Below are 25029 nucleotides of genomic sequence, written 5' to 3'. Positions count from 1 at the left end.
GGCAGCCGCGGCCCGCCCCGGCCACCCTGCTCGCTCTCCTGCTGCCCCTGCTGCCTTCCCCAGCGAGCAGGAGCCCCGCGGCCGCCGCCTCGCCGCCCGCCCGCTCGCTCGCTCCCTCCCTCCGCTGGCTGCAGGCCAGCGGCGCCGCGGCGGGCAGTGCGCAGGCGCTGGCGGCGGAGCCGGGCGCGCTCCCGGGCCGGGGAGCCGGGCGCGCGGGCGGGCTCAGACGTGGCACTTGGGTGAGTGGCCGCGAGCGGAGCCGCGGGAGGCGCGCGCGCGCGCACACGCGGGCGGGCGGGGGGCTGCACGCGGCGCCCAGGTAACGGCTTCTAACGGTCCCAACGGTCCGGGGGGCGCGCGCCGGCAGCGGGGGGCGCGGGGCGGGCGGCGGGGCTCCGCCGCCGCTCGGGGGCCGCCCGGGCGCGGGCGCGGGGAGCAGCAGGCGCTTTCGGGGCGGCCGGGGGAGCGGACGTCCTGCCGGGACGGGCCGGCGGGGTCCCGGGGGAGCGGTGCGGTGCCTGCGCGCAGCGGCACGGGGTGCAGGTACTTCATATGCGCCTTACTGTTAACCGGAGCGGGCAGACGTGTCCTAGGCAGGGCTGTGCAGCAGCGCCGGGAAAATAGCGAGCACCGTTACAGTGACTGAAAGTTGTCAGTTAACAGGGAAATGAGTGATAACTGCTTGCAGTTTTTGCAGCGAGTTGGAGGAAACTTTAAGCTTATGCTTTCCTAGCTTTCTCTGAAATGCATGGTTTAAAAGTATAACGTGAAAGTCTAATATGTGTAACTATATTCCATTCTGGGTGTGTGTCTGTATGCATGTTTGTGTATAAATACACATACACACCAAACATATTATTTGCCAAATTGAGATTGCAGCATGCATTGGGGAGGGACTGTGTCTCTATTTCCAGATTATACATTACTGGGCACAGTCTCAGAAGAAATTATGAAGTTAACGATTCTCCTTCAGTTAGCTGAGAACATGATCTTGTATTTTTAACTGTTATCCTACTTTTTACATGCACAGAGTGGAGTTTGACATCTTCACAGAGATACCAGTGCAGTAAAGCATTGCATAGGCATAGTAATCCGATGAAAAAAAGATCATAACCTGTTTTGTGTCAGCAGTAAGTTAAAGTATGCTATTTTGAAGGAAAAGGATGTAAGGTAAACTAGTTTTAAGGGAGACCAGGAGAAAAGGTTTTCTTGTCTTTCGGTTTAGCAGCGCTGGTAGTAAGCACACCCAGTAAAAGATGTTGGCTTAGTAGATCTTCTAATCTTTCTTATGTGATTTCCACTGTGATTCTGTATGTCTCTTGTTAAATCAAACTTTACTAGGTGATCAGTCTCTATTGATTTTTTGGGTGCTGTCTAAACCAGTTTCACTGCATGTTTGCATTTGTGCATATCTTGAAAAAAGATTAAATATGCTCAATGTTAAATAGAATCTGGAACTGAGTTCAGTACCTTTATATTATTTGGTTTAGGGTTAGGAGTTCCTGTCCCTCTTCAACCCAACTTCTGTGTGTTTATACTGTCTGTGGGAAGTTTGACGTGGCAAGATTTTTTTTTTTTTCTTCTCTGAGTGAGCTGTGGAGGAAGTCGTTTCCCCTGGATGCTGTCACAGCTAAAGGTGTCGGCTGTTGCAGCTGCCTCAAAGTGAACATCCCTTTCTTTTTATAGATACAATATATGTATAAAAATATATGCTAGTGAGTAAGTAATTTAGTGATGATTTTCTGTCCTGTGGAGCAACTAAAGCTCATGCTGCCACGTCTTTTCTGCTGGGGGGGAGAGTACGGCTGGCAACTAGAAGCTGTTCTGTGTAGACATTTTTCTTCTTCTCGTGCTTACCTCGTTAGTAAAGAAATAGAAGACAACTCTCCAATCTGCCCTATTTGAAACACTTTAATACCTAAAAATGTCTTAGGTAATTGGGAAATCTTATGCCACATTAAGGAATGTGGCTTAGTACGACAGGCAGTGTGTGAGGAGGTCTAGGCCCTGTACCCATCTCAGAGTGATTTCCTGTCTGACATGCAAGATCAATAAAACTATTTTTTTCAGAAATGTGTGTCTAATATGAAAAGCCTAGAGATGGGTTTTCTGATAGGGGTAGCTTTTCTCTACTGACATGTGCCAGTGCAGCGTGAATTTATCTGCTATGTAGTGTGATCTGGGAGCTGCATCTGTTTCTGAGGTGACACCACGCATGCTCCTGGAGCACAATTCCTGATAGAGTTTCATCCATTTTGCGTGCTCAAAGATCACTCCATGATGCAGCCCAAAGCAGATCCAGTAAAGATGGCTGGGAAAGCAATTTCAAAAGAACACTTCTGTTGTCAAATAAAATGCTAGTTTATGTAGATGTAGCTTTAGCTCTGGAGATGCTTGACCTACGTACTTGGGACTTGACTTTACAGAGGCAGTAAGTGCTTGCTGCTCACTCAGGGTCTGGATCTCCTCAGCATTTCACAAAACAGTGTAATTTGGGCACTGATAAAATTAGTGGAATTTTGTTCTTGTTTTCGTTAAATTTTTATTTTGACTTCATATTGGATTTGTCTTTTATGTGGAAATGAGAAAGTTATCTATGAAGGCTGCTAAGTATACAACTTCAAGAACCTTTTCAGATTTCCTGATGGAAAGTGCTCAGTATCTGAAAATTAATCTTATGCAATACAATAATTTAGTTTAATATTGTAGCGTTCTTCAGATTTTTTTAGTCCAAATTTTAAATGATTGCAATTGCCAGGATACTTAAAGTTTCTTTTATCCTACTTAGCAAAATCTGACTGCAACAAAGAAATGAAATGTCTTACGAATGCTGTCATCATTAAAAACTTTTTTTGAGTTGCTTCTTAAATTGGAAGCTTGATTGTTGGGCTTTTTTCTTTAAAAACAAAACAAATCAAGATGTGAAAGCTTAGAGAAAAGATGTATGGTAATAGTAAGGCTATGCTGGGGCCATACAGTCTCAGTGCGTTGCTGCTTATATGTGGAATCCCTTGGGCTGAGTTTCATCATGCTGCAGGTTCCCTTAGTAAAAAGACTGCTCAGGCCTGGGCAGGTAATGCAGAAGAAAGCTGGAAATAGGGTCTCTTTCTATCCTGTAATTTATTCTCTGACTTTTTTGTGTCCTGCCCCAGTCTGCTTTCCTGTGAGCAGGAACTAGCTGTGGAAATTTGTAAGGAGCAGGGCCAGGTAGCAGAAAATTGGACTGCTCAGTTGAATGAGAGAGGCACTTTGGCATAAGTGAGAGACGTGCCCCTTTGCTTCTCCTGGTGTTAGAGAAGTTGCATAGCAATTACTGTAGTGGATTTTTTTTTTTTTTTTTGGTCATGTTTAAACCTGAGCCTTAAAAAGGGCCAGCATCTATTATACAGTACTTGTGTAATGGGGATGGATTTACAACAGTAGTGGCTGCGCACTTAGATAGACCATATAATTTCTTACCAGTGTTGAAAGCACAGAATGCTCCCTCGCCTGCTTCGGATGGAGCTGATGCAGAAGGTGTGGTGAAAGCTGGTGCCATGTTCCATACCTCCTCTGAAAGAGGCACGCTAGGGCAGGAGAAGGAATTGCTGAAGGAGTCTTGTAATCTGGCAACTGTACCTTTCCTGATTTTTCAGGAATATCTGGTATTTTTATTTGGAATACCTGGTATTTGGGGAGTGGGACTCACAGTCTGTTTTTTCAGGTGTAGCAGTCTAGATTCTCCCAATAAAGAAAGCAGTTTGAGAGCTGCCTTTGAGTTTTCTTCCACCTATACTTCCTTCATTTCTAGTTTTTTTCCATGGGCCTGGGAGAGGAGAATCCATTTCAGATAAATTCAGTGATTTGTTTAAATTCACACAATAAGATTGTGGTAGTGCTGAGAAAATTAAGCAACCAGATGATCAAGCAAAAACATTTTCTCCTGACCTACAGGTTCATTTTTACCTTCAAATCTGTCTATTGTTATGGTGGGGGGACAGAGTTCTCAGCCTTTTAAAACACATAAAGACTAAAGAATCGTAGCAGGTATAATTTCCTTTTTTGCAGATTCTTAAAGAGGATCCCCTACTTGGAATGAGAGTATTGCCATCATGAGTCAACAAGGTTATGTTGCAGCTCCTCCATATTCCCAATCCCAGCCAGGAATAGGAGGCTTTTCTGCAGGTTTTGGACCACCTACTTCTTCACTTCTTTATGGGCATTATGGAGACCCTAATTCCTCATACTCAGCACCTCAAGCAGGTATGAAATTTGCTTAAAATGCATTTTTAGAGTCTACTTTTCTATGAAGGCCTTTTATATCTCTTCCTGTTACTTGTGCCTATGCAAAATGCTCTATTGTACACCACTAGTGGAACAGTATCCTGCACTAGCTTTAACCATGTTGTTGCTGATGCCCTAAATGTTGATATAAGATGCCTGGTAGTGGGAAATCTAACCTTTGTGTGTGAATACCGTTTTCCAGAAACCAATAAGCACCAGTGCTTAATGCTGTGTTATGGTTAACATCTAATGCAGACAAATTCAAAAGGAGCAGTTCAGTATTCTTTCTGGGAGTAGAAGAATGTTTCTGAACTCTCTCGTGTTATTGGCAAGCAAGCTCTTCAGAAATGAGTTGCATTCTTGACCATAGGACATGTGTCCTAGTGGCACCAAGTTCTTGAGCACAAAATGGTGTATGAATATAAGATGGTGGTTTACTACTGAAGCTCATTTACTGAATGATGTATTTTTGGACGATAAGTTGTAAATACAGTCTAGCTGCCTCCTAACCACGTAGGAGACAATTACCTCCTATTAGGGAGGGCAACTTGGATAGCTTTTATAAGCAAATGGGATATATGCTCTTTGTGTCTCAGCATAGTCATCCTACAGATAATGTAATTGATATCCATCAGATAAATGTGACTGTTACTGTCTCTCCTTTGCCTTTTTTTTCCTTAATTTTAACTTGCTGATACTTGGCTTCAGATTTTTCAAGGAAAAAAAAAAGTGATTTCTGAGAGCACAGCATTGAGGCCCATTTTTCAATAAGTCATACTCTGGCCTCATTTCAGTAAAGCCAAAGAGGGCATGCTAGACATGCTGGTCGGGGCTGTAGAAAACATCCAAAGAGTAAGGTTTCCTGTAAGTCTACTAATATACCTAGGCAAAATAGGGAGGAAAGGGGGGAACCATCCAAATGTTTTGTCTGATGTTCTAGATGATAATTACAGTTAAAATAGTAAAGATGTCTGAATTATTCTCTGAGGCATCTAGAAAAAGTAATGTGTCAATATCATTAAAAACATTCAGATGATGATAACTTGCATTAAACTTAGTTTTTGAGATATTGCAGTAGGGAAATGACAAAACTAAGTATGCCAGTTTTTTGTTTGTTTTTGTTATTCTTTTAGTATTATGTGACCTGCTTGATTTTTGTGGCACTGTGAAATTAGAAAAAGGAGAAATTTTGCCCAGTTTCTCTAAAACTTCTTTCTAAAGACTGCAGGAGTTGTGTTACTTTAATCCAAGGCTGAATATAGTCAAAACATAGAACTACTTCTGTTAATTGGCTTATTAGAATACTTGAGGAAAAATACCAGTTTTAGCCGCAAACAAATTTTCGATGTTATAGTAATTTAAAGGAAACTAATTCAAGAAATACAGGTTGAAAATCTATTTATTCAACACTTTTGTTTACATAAATTGTAATCTCTTTACAGTCAGTGTCTAGATAATTCTGCATTAAAAACCATTCTTAGCGTAAGTTTACTGGTTCTACATATGGAGGCAATTTTTAAAGGTTTTTCCAGGTTTTCTTTCTGACAGTGTTTTCAGAAAGCAAAGGAACCTGTTGCTTCTCCCTAAAAAGGTGAGTGAGTGATAGGGAATTTCTGGTATCCCAAATTGAATTGGAGGGTCTGTTTCCTTATTCTTGCATCTTCTTTGCTGTCCCGCTTGTATTCTTTCACCAGAAAATTACTAACTACTATTTCCTTCCTTTTTAGTCTTCTTTTCCATATTTGCTTCTATAGCTGGCCAGAAATCTGCCCTTTCTTATTCCTACAGCAGGACTGTACGTTTGTATTTCTCGATGATCTTGTGCTTTCTTACAGGAAGTACTTTTTGTTTGGCAGGTATGTCGAAATCAACTGTGCCTTTTGGATCTTCAGCTCCTGTTGGACCTCCACCACTTGGTGCACATCAGTTCAGCCAGACCAACCTCCAAAATGGGCCCAATACACCAGCGCAACAGCCCCATAGGTGACTTCACGAATTAATACATGAAATCTAAGTTGCTCGTTCTCTTTTTCCTCTCCTTGGCTGCTTTGGTGGCATCCAAGTATCACATCCCTTCTACCTTCAGCAGTTCTGACCTATTCCAATTCTGAACTGGATCATCAAGTTCAGTTCCCTGTTACGTTAAGCTGCCAGATCGTACAGTGCAATGTAATTACTTAATGTAATCTCATTAAGTTCCATTTTACAGCAAGTTATGTCTTTATCATGCGTTGGTTTTCTTTTTATTCTTTCTGCTTGAACTTAGACTCACTGATTAAAAGCAGCAGTAAGGTGTTATAGCTGCTGTTTGTTGTATGAGTTGCGCTTCTTTTATTCATTTATTCATAAGTATTCATTTTATTCATATTCAAGATATCTTAATTCTCTATTGTGAGGTACCAAGATGTTGTTACTTAATGATTAACAGTTGCCAGTGAGTTTTGATTAGAAGCTGGTGCATGTGTGTGTATCTGTAGCTTTTTCCCTATGTTAGGATGTCTGTGGTTCAGTGTTGTGGGATCACAGCCAAGACTCCATAGGGTATTTTAAAGATATTTTATAATGCAATTTTGTGATAGTCTCTGAGATTAGTGGTTGCTGCCCTTTTGTTCAAGTCTGCGATTGACTGACTATGAAGAGTTTACCTGAAGTAGTATTGTCCTGCCTCCAGAGCTCACAGGAAGAAATGAAAGAGAAGGGAGAGGGGGGAAGTAAGAGCGGAAGGGAGAAACTAGGCACGGGTAGAAGATGTAAAAGGGCATCTTGTAAAATTATATGAAGGGATGTAAGGAGACGGCAGAAAAGCCTGATTACAGTGATGTGACATAGTTTATATTTTAGGTGGTTCTACCTGGGTATATATGCTTAAATATCTTATTTAATTGGGTCAATTGTTAATTATTTTGCTGTCCTCTTAGGAGTGACAAAATTAGAGTTTATGACTGTTTTTGTGAAGTTGATGCTGTTTAACAATAGTCTTGTTTTAGTTGATCAAAGCCTTAATCTGCTTCTGTGCTTTTTAGTTGTTGTAGTTATTTGTGTTCAAATAAAGCCATATATATGTTTTATTAGGCATCAGAATAGGGAAGCTTGTTGTCTGTGTGTTATTACTGTGTGTAGAGGACCCACAGGACTGGCTGTTCTTTGTAGAAGACAGTGTGTTGATGTGTAGGGAGAAGTAGCTGTTGTCCTGAAGACCTAAAAACAAGGAATGGAAAAGAGGGTGAAGAGAGTTGAGTTGACATGACCAAGCCAGCAAAATGTTGTTTCTCTTTCCTAGTTTCCAGTCATCACCCTGACAGCTCCCTGTTTACTGTTTTTACCTGGTCTTGTTTTATTCCCAGGTTACTGAGCGCCAGGAAATTTCCATAACAAAATTTCAAGGAAAGTGAATTCTACTTCCCTTAGTATATATAGGACCTTCCTCAGTTTCAGAAATGGTTGTAGGGAAAGCAATGTAGATCTTCTGTGGCAGATGGCCTGCAATCTCATTTTTCCAAAATGTATATTGTCTGATAGAAAATATCTTTACAAGTTGTATGTGTGTTACCTCTTCCTTTCATCCAGTTCTTTTTCTTGCCTTTGTGTTTTCCTGTGTCCATGCAGTAGTGTTTTCCCACCTGTGTCTTCCTTTTCCCCTTAGTACTGGGAACTCCTTAACAGTCTCCCTCTTCATTTGCCTCACTTCACAGAGATTGTCTGAATGTTCATCCCAATGTCCTCACCCATCCCCAGTAGGGAAGCTTTCTGTATAAGCATGGAAAGAGGTTGGGGTGATGTGGTATGTTCAGAAGCTTAGATTTCTTGATCACCAAGCTTTCATATAATTACTACCTCTCTGTCTTTGCCAAGGCATACTGACACTTCTTTGTTTCTAATAAGTATGCAAAAAATCATATGCTGTCTTTTTTTAATTAGTATGCATTCTCTTTTCAAGACTATTTTAACAAAAATATATTTTTTATGGTCAGAAGATGAGCAAACTCTTTAGAGTTTGGCCCTCCTAATTAACTGTTTCCACATCACCCTGGAGAAGGTATTAGGCCTTCTGGAGTTATTATTGGTTGCTGTAACTCTTTCTATAACTGCACTAATTTCTCCCTTTAGGTTTCAAGGCCCTCCACCGCCAAACTGTACAGGATCTTCTTATCCTCCCTACAGTCATCAGTCACAACCAGCCTATCCAAGTACTGCATCCACTTCGTCTACAACACAACTTGCTAACCAGCTCAACACCATGCAAATAAATAGCTATGGTAATTAGTTTTATCTGATTTGATTTACTTTTTCCTTAATTAAAGCTGTTAAGATTATGATAATTAGCACCTTACTCAACTTGCATAGAAGTAGAACATAAAATCTCTGACCACTATTATTTGCTCAAGTTCTTAGATCTTTAATTTCATCCTGTTGCTTAAGTGAATGCCCTTGAGTTAGTTCTGAATTGACATTTGTTGAATCTTCCAGAAAGATCAGTTACCTTATCAGTCATTTCTCATATTCTTTGTTGATCCTGTCAGTAACGGGCAAGGCAAGAGCAATAATATGCAGATAGGGCTTATTTTCCTCAGTTTTTTGGAGTTTCTCTCTGTTTTGAAAAGATCTTTTTCTTTTCTTGTCCAAAACATATAGTTTAGCATTTCATCTAAATTTCACTTACTTTTAATCGGGGTTTAAAACATCTCAAAACTAAACCATGAGTTAAAGACGTAACTGTGTGATTCTTCTGTGTAAATTAGACTTGACATCACTGATTTTATTTTTTATGTTATATCTGCTTTTCCTGAATATTTACTGAGGACTGATCAAATTTACTATTCAACTGAAAAGGGGTGGAATTTAGTTAGCATCTTGTTTTGCTGTGACCAGCACGTTTAGGAGGACGAATTTGTTTGAATTTGAGATCACTTTGGTGGTCAGTGTTGTTGTAAGATATGAGTAGAGATGAACTTTTTAGTTCAGGCTGCACTGATAATTACATCATTTTTCCTGCCCTGACTTTACAAATTGTTGATTTGAGTTGAATGAAACCTGCATAATTACTGGGGGTCTGGCCTTGTTTGTACAATTGTTTGTGAAAACTTACACCTTCCTCATCTTAGAAAAAATAGTTTAGACTTGAATTCAACTGTGGTGTACTAAACTGCAAGTGCGCAGTTAAGTTAGACTGTTTCATACAGGATAAAATGTGGCCCAACGTCCCTGCAGCACTTCATGATTTATATTATTTAGAGCAAAAAGAATTAATTTGTTTCTCTGCCTTCAAAATATTGCCTTCGGTAATATGTAGAACAGAATATTGTTGCTTATCTCATTAGATAGTGGAAGTTGCAGATACCCTTCAGACCACTGTAGATACAGGTTCTTTAATGCTCTGCCTCTGTGTTGGGTTTTGTTCTCCTGATTTTGCTTAACGGTAAGTCTAAATTGGTGTAACTTGGCAGATTGCTGAAGTTCGCAGCTTGTAAAGCTGATGGAACAATGTCTGTTTGTACTAACTGCAGACCTGAGCTGGTGTTTTGTATGTGAAATTTTTGTTTTTCAGTTAACATGTCAGAGTGGAGATACATTTCAGTGTTTTTATATTAACATATTAGTACTTTGGTTCTAAACTTAATTTTGGTTATGTTCTTAGCTTTTCTGAAAATTATTTTACTGTAGATCTTTTGGGAGAAATTTGACTGAAAATGTAGTTATTGTAAAATAATAAACATTTACAGATTGCAGGACTCAAAGAAGTATTTCTAGAGTCCTGTTATTTCCAACTGGAACCAGATTCTTATAAAGAACTAACTATTCCTCATTAACGTACACAAAATAATCCCCCCAGGTTTCATCTTTTAACATCAAAACCAGAAGGTGGTTGTAAATCAGATTAAATGAATGGATTTACCTTCCATTAAACCTGTCATAGTGAAAAGCAAACAGCAAACTAACAAAAATGTGCCACATAAGAGAAAATTGATTATGAAGTCAAAAGGAATGTTATTTCACATTATGAAATTAAATATTATTTCAAAAGCAAATAGTGATTTATGTGTATTTTAATCAAGTATTGTCAAAGGCTGACCTCCCTCTCCCCTTCCCCACCCAGTTTCAGGGTTTTTTTGAAAATAGGGCCACAGAGAATAGTTGGACATTAGAATCAATTCAGACTTAAACTGTAAAGTCAGAATTGTTACACAAACAGGTATTCAGAATTCCTGTAATAAAGCATTATCAATATAAGGTGCAGTATTCCCATACCCATTGCAAATGTATGGAATTAAAGTAGATTACCTTCCACATGGTAGGTTGTTGGTTTTGGCTCGTTTGACATACTGCTTCCTGCTCAGGTCCTGGTGCTACTCAGAGCTCTCGCATGTCTTCTGGGCATCCAGCATCTTTTCAGGGTCCACAGCCGCCACCACCACTGGCCCAGCAGCAAATGGCTTTACCACTTGGATCACAGATTCCTCCACCAGAAAATAATGTAAATGGCCTTTGTGCTCAATCATCATTGCTTCCGGTGGCCAGACAAGATGGTATCCCTGGATCTGGCCCCCCAAATGCTAACTTGCAGCAGCTTCCAGGACAGCCCCCAGGGCCTGGATATCATCCTCAGCAAGGTAAGGAAGGATGTTTGGTATCTAACTAAAAACAAAACGCGCTTTGGGAATCACTTGTGGAACTGCAGCCCATCATGGATGACATTCTACTGACTTGGAAAAATAAAAACTTAATTCTCTTTTTAGTAGAATGGAAAGATTCCCATTGTCAATCAGTGCATTTAAAGTAGGCTGTACTTTTCCTCAGAGGTTCAGCATTCTGGAAAAGAATGTAGCAGGAAGTAGATGAATTTGGGTCAGGAGCAGGATTATTTGGTTGGTAATGGGCACAACATACTACAGAAAGGAGTCTTTTACTATCCAAAAAGGTGCAGGGTGCTCTCCATTTTATAGTACTGTCTGCCATCATCAGCTTTCAGAAATGCTTTTTATAGCAATAAAGAGTTGTAACTGAATACAAAGAATGTGCTTTGTTTTACCTGAGGCAGGTAAGTAAAAGTTAGCTGGCTTTTTAGTTGTCAAACTAACTAGACCAGTTTGCACTGACTGATGTTACTGGAGAGGTTCTCGATATGGTAATGGCCTGGACTGAGTAGCTGTGGGAATCTCTACTAACTATCCTCCTTGCGCACATACCTGAAAACTTTTAGATCCAAAGTTGTCACACCCAGTTTTATGTTTACTTTTAAAACAACAGACCACATGAGCTAAAATAATCAGTTTCTTTTACTTGCTGAAAACAGAAGGCAAAGAGAAGCAGCATTTGGCTCCAGTAAGAATGAGTTGTATGGCAAAATTTGATGTTAAAAATTGATACCAGAACTTAAATACTGAGATGAGTGATCATTTGTAACTCTACAGCAAATTACAGCCCTCAGATGGCAGGAGCTCAACTGTCTTATCCTGGTGCTTTCCCTGGAGGTCCAGCACAGCTCGCAGGTCCACAGCAGAAGAAGCTTGATCCTGACTCTATTCCAAGCCCTGTAAGTAATGTGATGCTATTTTTTATGAAAGTAAATTTCTGACAAATGACAATGCTAACATTATTTTTACTTTAGTTGGTGGTCGTTTGAACATAAAAATGCACTTATGTTGCTTAGTTCACAGGATATGTTCCAATTTTTGCATTATTTTGTTAATTACATGGAATTTTGTACCCTCTGCTGTACTCTCTGCTGTCTGTTTTGGATGAATGAGTAGTGCATAACATTAGTTTTAGAACTGAAGAGGCTTTATAACTTTATAGCTAACATGGCATATAAGCCTGACTCCAAGTATGTTAATAGGAATTCTCAACAGGGTTCTCAGTATGACAGTAAGCAGTATCGATAGATTACTTACATTCCCTGCAGCTAATCACCTTCCCTTTTCACTCCGTAAAGATGGAAAGCTTAGACTTAGTAGAGGATAGATACCAAAAATAGGACTTAGGCAGAAATGCAGCTCTTTTTTTAACTCTTTAACTAATAAAAGTACAATCCTGGAAATACTGAGAAGTCGCATGCTCAAAGGCACCTCACTATTTGATTGCAGGGGTTCCCCAGGCAATGAAAATTACTTGTTTGAGCATCCTTCCGGTTGCCATAGACCTGTAAGGATTTCAGTAGCTCAGGATATAGTTTGTGCTTAAGCCTCATATAGGTTCAAAAGGCTGAGCTGTTTAAGCATGCCGAAACATGCACTGATAGGACAGCCCTCTTCGTTTAATGCACTGGAAGCTGCCGCCTCTTTTCAAAAAGAGGTTAGAGGAAAAAGAGAACAAGGCTATGACTGTGTCCATCTTTTTAAATGAAGTAGTTTAATAGTTACCCAGAGGAATAACTAGTCAGATGCAGGCCACACTTAACTTGTTTTTTATTGAGAATAGCTGATCAAAGTAGAGAGGAGAAATATGCTGACCTCGTGGGGAAAACACACACTCTGACACGCACGCTTCTACTGGTCCTGATGACCAACTGGTCAGGCCAAAAGGTCCTTGGAGAGCTGGGGTTCTTGAGGCAGGAAATGTTCTGCAGCCTTGATGTAGAAATTAAAATCTACATTTTCCCCTTAGAAAAATGTATTAGCCACCACACTGTAAGCTAGTCTAGGTGAAGGTATCTTACACTTCCTTTGCTTAAGCGGTATTGCTGTACAGGAAGAATTTGTGTTTCACCAGCTTGAAGGAAAAACATTTTTGTAAAAGCCTGAGACTGTCTAGGATTGGGCAGCCCTGCTTTCTTACATCGAGTTTTTGTTTTTTTCTTCCAAAAGAGATTATCTGTTTTATCCAGTTGTTGTTCTAGTGTAAGACTCAGAAAATCTTGAAAAAATGCTTTTTAATAATCACTTAGTAGTTAACATGACAACTGCAATTCCCTCTGTTAGAGGAAATAGTCAAATTTAATGTAATTGAAAACTATTGTTTAAGAAATTGAAGTGAGTGAGTGTATAATTAGCAAGTGTAGGTGACACCCTTAACAGGCCACTCGTCGCTGTGTTTCAGATTGGTGCTTTTACATAAGAAGGGTAAAATGGTTAGCCTAATTTAAAAAAATGGAGGAGGAGGCCTGGCATAAAGATGTCTTGTTTCAATTATGCATGTAGAATAAACAGGCTTGACTATGACAGCAATGTTAAAATAGGTTAAAAGGTCTGTTTTGGCAGTAGAGAGAGGATCAAAATGACATGTTTAAAAGAAACGCGATCCGGGTCAATGTCTGTAAAGGGCAAAAAGCTAATTCAGAATGAGAAGTAAGTATCACCATGTGTATTTCTTGTTATATTTACATTATACAATTACAGTAGTGTTGCCAGATAAATTTGCTTCTTATCTATAGCCAGTGTTGATTTATATTTTCTTACATGTGTTAGAGGTTGATATGTGCTCTGACACCATATATGAAAACTAGCATCTGGGCTTTGTCAACAATTGTTTCCAAGAAAAATGATATATCTAGGTCAGTTAACTGCGGAATACTCTGATACATTGATGCTTTGCAGATCTAAGTTTGAAAGTGGTTTGCTTTCTTCAGCCAATGGACCTTTTCAGAGCAAAATCTTTTTCTTTCTAATGCAAGTGTTAGCAATAAGTATACAAGCTGAGGAGGCAGAGAAAAGTAATCATAATGTTGAAGCTAAGGAATGCATTGTACTTAAATTACAGTACAAGAACTTTATAGAAAAAGAAAAAGTTACAGGCCTTGGATTATTTCCAGTGTGTTAGGAAATACCTCTTGGACAATGATCAATGGATTCTATGCAACTAATTTTGCTTTTCCCCTGTACTTTCCAACAGAGGCTTCTGAAGTTCTCCAGCTACTATTAAAAAATTCACGTGCAGTGTAAAGATACAATGCCATGGGATGCCAGCTTCAGTGGCAAAGCCAACTTCAGAAATTCCCATTCTCTTTCCTCTTACTTGCTTCTCACAGGAGTACAACTGTTAGGCTACATTGTAAAATGGATTGCTAAAATGATAGCTCTTTTGAGGGAGGAAGAGGAGTAATGGTATCATTTCAGTGATCTAATTTACAGCGTGGACAAATATACGGCTTTATATAGCTTCAATTGTATTCTGAAAAGTACAGAACTTAAACAGTGGTGGGGTACTGTGTGACTGACGGGGGAGAGTATGTATGGGAAGGAAATTTATTCAGTAGAAAAACCAGCTTAAGCAGCATTTCATGAAATTATGTCCTAAGTTGCTTCAACCAAACTAAATCAGTACATGATCAGAGCTTCTCCACTTCAGCAAAAATCTTTTCTGTAGTTGCTGTCCTTTACTCTTTTTTCAGGAAGAAGCTCACAACATGGTAGCCTGACTTGGAGAAAGTAGACCATGAACTCCGATGTTGAAATACTAGCTAATGGCCAGCAAGGCTTTTCTCAGGGGTCCGAATTACTGCTTGCTAAATGGCAGTGCTGAAATATAGCTCAGAAGGTGATATGTTATCTAGATTACTGTTTGCTTTTCAACCACCCTGTGTTTTTTTCTAAGTTTTTCCCCACAATTAGTGAGGAGAAATGAGAGCTAACCCCTCCCACCATTGCTACCTGATCAGTTACTTGCACTTTCGTTTTTGAAGAGCAGCGGCGGGCACAGCTGTGGCCGTACAAAAGATAACTTGTATCTGCAGCATCTAAGGTGATGCAACCTGTTTTCACCTCAGGCTGATCTAGGAGAATGGAAGGCCAAATCCAGTAACAGCAACTTAACCCAACCATTCTCCTTGTTTTACTGGCTAGCCACCCTAGAGAAAGTCTGTCCTCCTAGCAGTCAGTATACTTGCTCTAAACAGCTCATTTACTTTCTGTGGGTGTAGTGTTACCCCTGCAGTTTCCCTACAAGCAGCTCTATTTGTAAATCAGTTACACTGCTCAGCTATGTTGTATCGTTTTCAGGCTGTTAAGTGTCCCAGAAACAAGTGTATCTTGGGTTTATAGCACTGTATAGGACAATTACTTGGTGTAAATGTTAGCATAACTGTTCATGAAAGTAACTGAATGTGTGGCTTGGCTTTCTCATACTGTCCTTCTTCTTACTCATCAGATTCAAGTAATTGAAAATGATAAGACTTCTAGGGGAGGACAGATCTATGCTACAAACACAAGAGGACAGGTCCCTCCTCTTGTCACCACAGACTGCATAATCCAAGATCAAGGTAACTATCCATGTTACTGCTGTGGGAATCTTGCTAGGTAAAATCATATTTTCACACTAAAATCACACTAAAAGAATATACTAAATTTTCAAATTTCTCATCTTAAAATGGTGTTTCATACTCTGAACTGGACATGAAATGGGAAACTTCTTCCCTTAAAAAAAAAAAAAAAAGGAGTTGGGGACAAATGGGAATTGAGAATTCTTGCACCTTGTGTTAACTTCAGTGAAAGCCCTGAGACCACCTTGCCAGCATCTCCTCAACCATTTAAAATCATAGGAATAGGTGAGACAACTTTTCTTTTTAACTTCAAGTTGAAAACCTTCTTCAGATTCTTCTAAACTTTTAAAAGTCTCTAAGATGAATGCTAGAGGAAACATGCAGTCCCATGCTAAAATTAGCAATGAGACTAACATCATCGTCTTTTAAGATATGAATTTTGGAAACTTCTATTCAAGCTGCAGGGGTAGAGCACAAGCTATCTTAGTTAGCTTAATGTTTTCCTTTGGCTAGTGTATCTACATTTGCCTCTTGCCAATCTTGAATTTCCTCTGCCTAGAGCCTGTAAATACCATATTCCATATGCAATTCTTGGTGGCAGACTTGATACTTTCATATAGATTTAACTGATGGTCTCATTCAGCATAGCATTAATTTTTGAGTGCTTGGATGAACTGAACAAAATGTACAAACACATCAAGCTTTTTTGGCATTATCTGGGAATGGGGTAAAGCAGTTCTGATGAACAAGGAAATTCCTTTCAAGAAACTAAGCAGAGCTTCAGCCTGATGATTAAAAAGGAGCATAAAGAAGTTCGTTTCTGAACTCCCATTGAGTTTCAGTGCTCTTGTCTGCAGTGCACAAAACAGTTTCTCAGAGAGAGAACTGAGCTAAGCTTGACACCAGAAGTAGTGTAGTGACTTTATCACACTGTATTTTGCAAGATGAATGATAATGTTGATGTATGCACAGGTATAGTATTTTCTGAATTGGAACTGGTTTTTTAGAGCAGTCTTGACATTTGGGATCAGTCTGCAGCATTTCATTATACAGTGTCAACATTCCCACTAGGAAAAATCCTTATTATTTCCTTTTAAGATGTCAGATACGATTATTTTCAAACCAGACACTTCTGTTGAGATTCTCACTGCAAATACTTGTTATTTTTTTTCTTTTTATGTTTAAATTTCTGCAGTAAACTCAAAACAACAAGAGAAGATTTATCTGCGGGGAGGGACAATGGGTTGATATATAAAAAGGAGATACGGGCAGAAGTTTGCATGGGGAGAAAAAAAGAATGTATTTAACTTTGCATATGCACTTGTTGCTTTATGCTGTTTTGGTTTCACTGGTGTGTCTTTGGAACAGGCAGATTTCTTTTGTCACTGTACATTCACTGTGTTTTGTTGGGTGTTCTAGGCCACGCCAGCCCTCGTTATATCCGATGTACTACCTACTGCTTCCCATGTTCTTCAGATATGGCCAAACAGGCTCGCATTCCCCTGGCAGCTGTCATCAAGCCATTTGCTATAGTTCCATCAAATGAGGTAAAGGCTAAATGAATATTCGTCTGTGTTCTTCTGGGAGTTCTTCTGTGATTGGGGGTGGAGGGTCTTACCCCCGACTTTTAAGGAGCAGGGGAGAGTGGGGAGGTGGCAGAAGACAATGAGATGCACTCTAGTCATGATGCAAATTCAGGGGATAAAAATCTTTGTTTAGAAAAGGTACAAGAGTGACCACTGTGTTAACCGAACCACTAGGATTGTGATGTTGCCACAACTGTCTCTAGTTTGTGGCAGCACTGTCTGTTTAATGTCAGGCATTAAAAGAACATAGCCACAAACTGTTTCAACAGACCCAGTTTCATTTTAAGATATGGACAGTTACAGTTAAAGAGTGGTATTTTCCCATTTAGTTTTTTTAAGTAGTATTTAATTTCACAGCAATCTGAGAAGACAAGGATATTTTCTCCTTGACTGAACTGTGTCATAGAAAACAGTCAAAAGTAACCACCCATTTTTGGCACTCATTTGTAGACAATGACCCAATTAACTTCTCTCACATTACCATCTCTAATAGCCCTTCATGTTCCAACCATAGCCATACTTCATTTGCAGAGTGCTTCTGAAAATTTGCAGTATCCCATTGTCTCATCTCAGGTATCCAAATTTCCAGGCCATCACCAAAGGGTTTTATCAGAAGCAGGAATTGAACTAGTTCTCATGTGCAGCATTTAACTGCATCATCCATAGGATCATCCTTTCTCGTGTGCAGCTGTCTGCCCCCTCCTTTATGTGACTTCTCAATTCTGCAACAGAGGTCTGCAGACAGCATTTCCTTTTGATGTGCCGCACTAATTTACTTTGAGCACTGTTTGCTGAAAAAATCAGGAATCTCATGGAAGTTATAGTATGTGATCATGTCTTCCAAAACTCCCTCATAAAACACATGCATAGAAAAGCCTAATTAAAATTGCAAAGACCTTCAGTGCTTGGGGTTACTCTCTTTGATTTCCTTTGTTCTATTACTAGTAAATTCTTACGGTTTTTGGAAAAGTATATTGGAAAAAAACAGATGTTGCTGTTTATCAGGGTGGATAACTTCCAATCCAACAGACCTTTGTAGTTTCAATTAAGAGTATTATTTTAGCAGGATAGTATGTAGTTACCTTTGAGATCCACAGGGAAAAGGGGTGTATTGCTTGTGGTTCTGCAGATACTGAGTCTCACCATTCGTCTAGTAACTTTAGATTTCATTCCAGTTCTTGAGGGCAATGTGCAGACTTTGCTTGTTGTCCCCCCTGCTTTTTCTCCCAGATGAAACTCCTGCTGTTGCTTCCCCATCCTTTTATTTTACAAGCTAGGCCTTCCTCTTTAGTATTCTTTATCCTGGTTTCAGTGTTGAGATAGTACCAATTCTGCTTTCTTGCTGGCTCCTCATTTGCATGTCTTTCATTTTCAGTATGCATCTAGTCATTTATGCCCCCTGTGCATGCATTCCCTGTCTCCTACACAGCGTTTGGACAGGGTGATCAGTGAGTTGCTAAAATCTAAATCTCTTTTGTATATGTAAATTAGCAGTGTGTACAAACACTTGTACTTGGCCAAGTTCAGGAGGGTTTTCCCAGGGCTGGCAAAAATAACTGCTCAGAGACCCACCAGTTCCAAACTGCTGGTGCTCTCAAGCTGTTCAAAAGAAAAGTTGGAAGAATTCATTAATCTGTATAGAGCAGAATATTTTTTCCTAGCTTCTTTCTCAGAAGAGGCTAAAAATCTTTTTCTGAAAAATGTCTCTCACAATTGGCCAAAGTCCAGCGTGGAAAATTTCAGTCTGAATGGTTATAGCTTGGTAAAGTTAAGGACTGAAGAGATGGTGTTAATGTAGGAGGTGCCAGGCAGTCTTAGCTGATGCAGTTTTTCCGAGGCTTGCCTATCCCCTTTGTCTTCACTGCTGCTGCCAAAATAAGATCTTGCTCTTAAGATCTTATAATAAAAATGGTCTTCCATATGGGATTTATAACCACTTTAATTCTGTATAGCCGCTTAATTTGAAAGAACTGGGCTTTTTATAAAGGTAAAATATATTCAAGAGCTTATTTGTGTTTCTAAATTTCCTACTGTGGTGCTTTCTGCCTGGAATTTGTGACGACAAGGCACAGAATGTTCTTCTTTTCAAAATATCTAGCATATCTTATGGATATCTAGCATATCTTATGGATGCCTTTAAGTGCCTATTAATGATGCCAGCAGGTGATGCCCATCACATGTTACAGACTTCAGTGCAGAGTAGGAATCTGTCTAATCTCTTTATCTCTTGATAAATAGTAGGTTGTACATAGTAACTGTTTAAAATCAAAATTGTTTGTAGCCTTTTATTGAATAGTTTTCTTTCATTCATCTTTGTTGTAGCTTCAGCTGCAGATATGTCTCCATTTCTGCAGTTTCTAATGTACTCAGTGCCAGCACCCATAAAATTTCAGTTTCTTTTCTTTTCAAAGGGGGAAGAAGAAAAGCAAGTGTAATGAGGGTTTAGTGGACCATGGCTGTGAAATGCTCATGAATGGTTTGTGCAGCTGCTTGTATGGTTAGGAACAGCTGAAAAATCTACCTATCTCACTAGAACTGTAAGATTCACTTCATCAAACCAATGATACAATTAGCATTTGACATCCATTTTAATATTGCATATATATTTTTATTATCATGGGAAGAATTTCAAAAAGTCCATGCACCGTCCATTATGATGGATGGATATTGCATAAACCATGTCCTTCTGTGTTAATAAAGCCATATTTAAAAAGCGATAGGTGTTCAAGGTCATTCAAGTGACTAATGGACTTACGAGTGTTGCGTGAATATAGCTTTTTAATTAACTGGTGTTGTGCTCTGACCGTCACTTATAATTGAGAATGAATTTAAAATAGTATATGAAATACTTTTGCATTTTCAGTGGTCTCTGTTACCATAGAATTCATGTCATATTTTTTCTATGCCATTACTATATTAGGGCAGTTAGAAGTAAAGGAAACCCTTACTTTGTATGGTAAGGGGTAAGGGTTGCTTTCCAATTTCCAGGTAACTTGAGGATACAGTGCCAGTCTTCAGGTGGCTTGTTCTTCTTTTCTGGACGTGACTGTCTTGAACATGGATTTTGATTTCATTGAGGAGAATGTTGTTTGCATTAATGAAGCATAATGTTCTGGTCAGGTGGCCTAAACATTATCGATGAGAACTGTGGATCGTGTTCCCTCATATCCGTGCTTTGTTTGGCGCTATATGATCTGCACTGCAGCAAAAATTTAATAAAAAAGTAATGAAATAACTAAGTCTACTGACACTGAAAAATTGGATGTGTGTATGAGAGGGAGAGTGCAAGTGCACGCCCCTTATTTTCTTCCCTAATTGAAAACATTTTGGTGGATTATTTGTAAGCAGTGGTGTTCACGTTAGTATGGTAGGAGTCTGTGTAGTCTTAGTGTCTCTTAAACTTTGACCAGCAGAGCAACGTATTGAACTGCTCCTACCTGTGCAGGCAGCAGCAAGGAGTACCAGGGAGATTCTTTGTCTGTAGCAATTGCATACAGAGAGGTGGGAAAAGGTGACTGGGGACCAGGGGGTGGCAGAGATGTATGTGTAATGGAGACTGCAGGCATCACTTTGGAGTCAAATCTGTTTTGTTCCTGTCACGCGTTGACAAGAAGGTCTTGTGATAAAATTTCCAAGCTAGTTTACATCTGGGAAATAGGTATAGCTGTATTAGCATACTGTTCTGCTTGAAGTTTACTGGAAAAGAAGCCATTTTTATCTTGATAGAGTATTGCTCTTAAATAACTCCGTAGCTTCTACAGGTTATGTAGCATTTTGTTCTGCCAATTAGATATTTTTCACTTGTCTTCCATTTAAGATTTGACTCTGAAGAATCAATAGTGCTCTGGCTGGGACAGAGCCTGAAATGCTTCCTGCAATTTTGTAATTAATGTCTGTCATAAATTCAAAAAATAAAAAAATCAAACACCCTCTTAATAGTACCTCCTAATGTTCTTTATATTCCAGTTCAGTAGTTGAGCTGTTAAAAACACTCCACAGTCTCTCAAACATTGCTACAAAGAAAACCGAAAAATGTCTAAAGCCAATCTAGAAAACTGTTGACTAGAGAACCTTTCCATGTATGCTGTAAATCATTAGAAACAAAAGCAATGAGAATGTTCTCTCCCCCCCTGCAAGAAACCTCACCAGCAAGAGACATTTCTGAATCTTATCTATACCAAGTCCTTATTTATCATTGCTCAGAAGTAACACTTTGTCTTCACTCTCCTGATTTGGATGATCTATGAAAAGTATTTGTTTGTTATAGATTTTGAGAATACAGTATCATTGTTTGACAGAACTTATTTTTAGTGCATCACTGCTTTAGCAACAGTCTATAAAAATAAACTAACTCTCACAATTATCATCATAGACCAAGCCCTACATGAATTTGTTTTGGAGATGTATGAATGTTTCCAGAGCATGAATAAACCATGTGATCTTTGTTTAACATTTAATAGTGCTTGCTAACAGAAGTTAGTTAAAAGAGTATTTCGTGTTTTAAAAGCAAATATAAACGACTCCAAGTGATTATATATAGTTTTAAATATTTAAATTTCTGAAGTAACCTTCTTTGTTGCTCCTTCGCATTTGTGTCATCACTCTTTACAATATTCTTTCATATTTATTTGATTTTTCTTTGTAGAAATAGTCATTGGTGAGAATTTAATATTTCAGTTCTAATTTTCTTCTCAGTTAATTCTCTTTATTCTCTAACTGGTTTAAAAGATAAAACTAGAATGGATTTACTTCTGAGGAGTGCTGATGTTGGTGAGCTTAAAGCCATTTTACCTTTTTGGAAGAATATTAAGCTTTCTGAAGATGACCAGTCCAGCTGAGCATTTGGAACAAGTAGTTTGCAGGCAGTACAAAATGATTCAAACTAAACATTTTACTGATTGCTCCCTTGCTCAGATCACTTAGAGATGTGTTAAAAAGCACAGGTTACAGAACAGATCCTTGAGTTTTTTGCCAATAGCATCTACCCATTGTAAAAAGCGGTCACTTATGTTTTACCCTTTGTTTTCTATCTTTTATTTAGCTACTTATTCACCAGAGGACCTTCCCCTCTATTTCATGAGAGCTTAGCTAATTTAAGAACTTTTGATGAGGAATTCTGTCAAAAGACTTTTTTCAAAAGCAAAGTACATTATATCAACTAGGTCATGCTTGTCTGTGTGCTGGCTGACTCTTGACAGAACTCAGTAGATTTATATGTAATGGCATTGCTTCTCAAGAGCCACATCAACTCTACCTCTGTATATCCTGTTTATTTGTGTATCTTTTTATGTTCTCCTCCATTGTAGTATCTACCAGTTTGCTTTCTGTGGAAGTAAGACTTGCTGGTCTGTAGCTCTGGGATCACCCAGAAGTTCTTTGTAAAGTTTCTTTTTATATTGCTGCTGCCTTTTCTTTCGGGCACAGAAGCTCACGTGAGCAGCAGGTTTTATACACAGTTCAGCAATTTCACACTGTAAGTCTCTTTAGACAGGAATCACTTGGAGAACTAGTAAAATTGTCCAAACTACTAGAAAGCTTTGTTTTATAGCGAAAGATGGTGGGCCTAAGAAAACTTTCTGAAGGAAAAGTTCTGAAAGAGAGGTTAGCAACAGCTTTGTTCTGCTGTCTGTCTGTTTCGAAAGCTCAGACCCTTTTCCATGTTGGCTTATAACTTTGTAATCCCCATATGTACTTGGGACTTAACATAATTGAGATTCCTCTTTATATCTAACACCACTGGAAATGAAATGTCAGAGCTTACTGAAGCTTCTTGTTATTGAACATGAAGTTTCATGTTGTTGAAGATAATCTGACCTTTTTCCTTTGTGCAGACTGCATATGACCCTCTGTATCTAGGTTATTTGAAATGACTTTATCCTGTGAGACACTTTTCCTCTCCAGTGTAGGTAACAAAAGCTTCCTTCCGTTAAATGGGGACCCCAGAGCAAAATCAGCAGCTGTAGACCAGTGAGTAGGTAATACCTTGCTAACTCTGCATAGTAAGTAGGACAGATAGCTTTGCATGCTCTGCAGTCCTGGCCCCTGGATTGTCCAAGATCCAGTAGGAAGTGATTTTGTCAGTGTTTTAGGGAGACTATCAAAGCCATCTGTGCTAATTGCAATATTCTTCTAAAACATGGCGTGAGTGGAAGTCCTGCTCGTGTGATGTAACTTAACAGTGAGGACGCTTAGCCTGACTATGTTGAAACTTCCCCTTTTTCGCCTGCCAGGACAGGGGCCTAGCCACCAAGCTATTGACCAGTCTATACAGAAGAGTTTGCTACCTTGTTTAAACTTCTACAGATGGAAGTCCGTGGAACAGGGAGAGAGCACACGCACCAGTACGACATTGTAGCTCGCAGCTAAGCTAGTTGGCTTTGAGATAGGATGTGCTACAGGATATTACTTGTTGTTCTCAGGCTTGATGTTTTTATACTTAATCTGTTGTTGAGCTGTTTAGAACAATCAATGTAAACATGTAAAAACTGTCCTGGTAGCATAAACTGATATCCTAAAGTCATTGCTGTATACCCACCCTGTTAAGTGTAAGCCTAAGCCTATTTCCTTCATTTTCCAGATGTTAAAAAAAAACATGTTTCAAAGCATCCTTGTTGACACCTTCATTTGGGAGAGGACTGTGAGACTTTGGTCTCGTAGTTCTGAGTCTGCCTAGACTCTGGAGCAGGATAGATTTTTGACAAACCTTGCTGCTTTGTCAACACCATTTTTTTCCTACTAGCTAGCTCCAGGTTGATGTCTAGGTCTTTTGCATGGCTTCTCTGGGATACCTGGCTCTCTCGTGTGGGATAGGGAGCCCAGAACTCATTGCTATCTCCAGATGTCTCACCAGAGAGTTTTATACCACTCTGGAGGCCAGTGCCTGTAAGCTGGACTTTGCAGTGCTTAACTAGAGGTGCACTAATCCTGTATTAGATAAAGCTTGCTTTATGGAGTATGCCCTGGGCTAGTCTGCATTTAATAGTAAAGCATTTAGAATTGGAATTGTTTCCCAAGACTTCATGATGTAGGAGAACATTTTTGTTAGCCTATTAGGCTGTAACTGCTCTCTGTAGGAATAGAACTATCAGAGCCAAAGTTAGCCAAGGCTTTGTCTGCAGAGTTTTTACTAATTCAAGTAAATTTACTGATTTAAATTTTTCTGCTTTTTGTTTTATTATACGTTTTAAAATACATTTCATACTTCTGTAGTATATTGTTCCATGCACCATTGTTGTTTTAGTAAGGAGGTAATTCTGGAGGAGATGGGGACAGTGACTTGTAAAAATGACAATTCTATGTGCCTTATATTCAAATAGTACTCAGAATTCTTGATTAATTTATATGAATTTGAAGGGAAACTGCTTTTATAAAGATTTAGTTAAGGTGCTGCAATTAGTTTTCTAATAAATTAGGAGCTGCATCTGTTCTTCAGAATGGTAATGGCAGAAGAAAAAAATGACTAAGCAACAGTAAATAGGGAAGGGAAACAGAGAAGGAAAACAATATTCATATGCACTTAATTAGCTAGTATTTGCCAACAAAAATTATACACAAGTAAAAGATTACTTTGGCTATTGCTAGGTATGATCCATAACTCAAAATAGCTGCTTAAAAGGTATCTGCCATTCTGCGTGTGCATTTCCCTCTACACACTGCATGCTGCTCTCTCGAAATGGTGTTTGTCTCCTCTTATACACTGGCCAAAGTTAATTGTAGCAACAACAGTAAATTAAACATTGTAAGACAGTGCAAACTCTAACATTAAGCCTTCAGGGATGTTACTCAGTTATCCTGGAAACTTTACAGAGTCAGAACACACTGGTTTTTAGTAAGTTCAGGATGAAAAGTTTGTATTTTTCTTTTGAAACTTTTTTACATATTCTTGTGTTTACCAGTGCATTAGTGCAATATTGTATTCTGAATGTAGCAATGTGGAAGTATGTAATTCCATAGAAAAATTTGGGTTTTTTTAAAGTTGAATAGGAAGCT

General features: G+C 39.1%; 1 protein-coding gene across 2 annotated transcripts in view; it reads left to right on the top strand.

Moving 5' to 3' along the window:
* The window catches only part of SEC24D (SEC24 homolog D, COPII coat complex component), a 57953-nt gene continuing 32924 nt past the window's right edge, over positions 1-25029 (top strand). The window contains exons 1-8 of one of the 2 annotated variants that reach the window (XM_064510632.1): positions 1-319; positions 4048-4242; positions 6120-6246; positions 8371-8519; positions 10599-10871; positions 11673-11794; positions 15343-15454; positions 16874-17001. In XM_064510632.1, coding sequence (XP_064366702.1) covers positions 4092-4242; positions 6120-6246; positions 8371-8519; positions 10599-10871; positions 11673-11794; positions 15343-15454; positions 16874-17001 — 1062 coding nt within the window. In that variant the 5' untranslated portion in view covers positions 1-319; positions 4048-4091. The remainder of the gene's footprint in view (positions 320-4047; positions 4243-6119; positions 6247-8370; positions 8520-10598; positions 10872-11672; positions 11795-15342; positions 15455-16873; positions 17002-25029) is intronic. The other variant, XM_064510631.1, reaches the window with a different exon arrangement.

The sequence above is a fragment of the Dromaius novaehollandiae genome, chromosome 4, assembly GCF_036370855.1.
Source record: "Dromaius novaehollandiae isolate bDroNov1 chromosome 4, bDroNov1.hap1, whole genome shotgun sequence".
Lineage (NCBI taxonomy): Eukaryota > Metazoa > Chordata > Aves > Casuariiformes > Dromaiidae > Dromaius > Dromaius novaehollandiae.
This window is presented reverse-complemented; position numbering and strand designations above follow the sequence as displayed.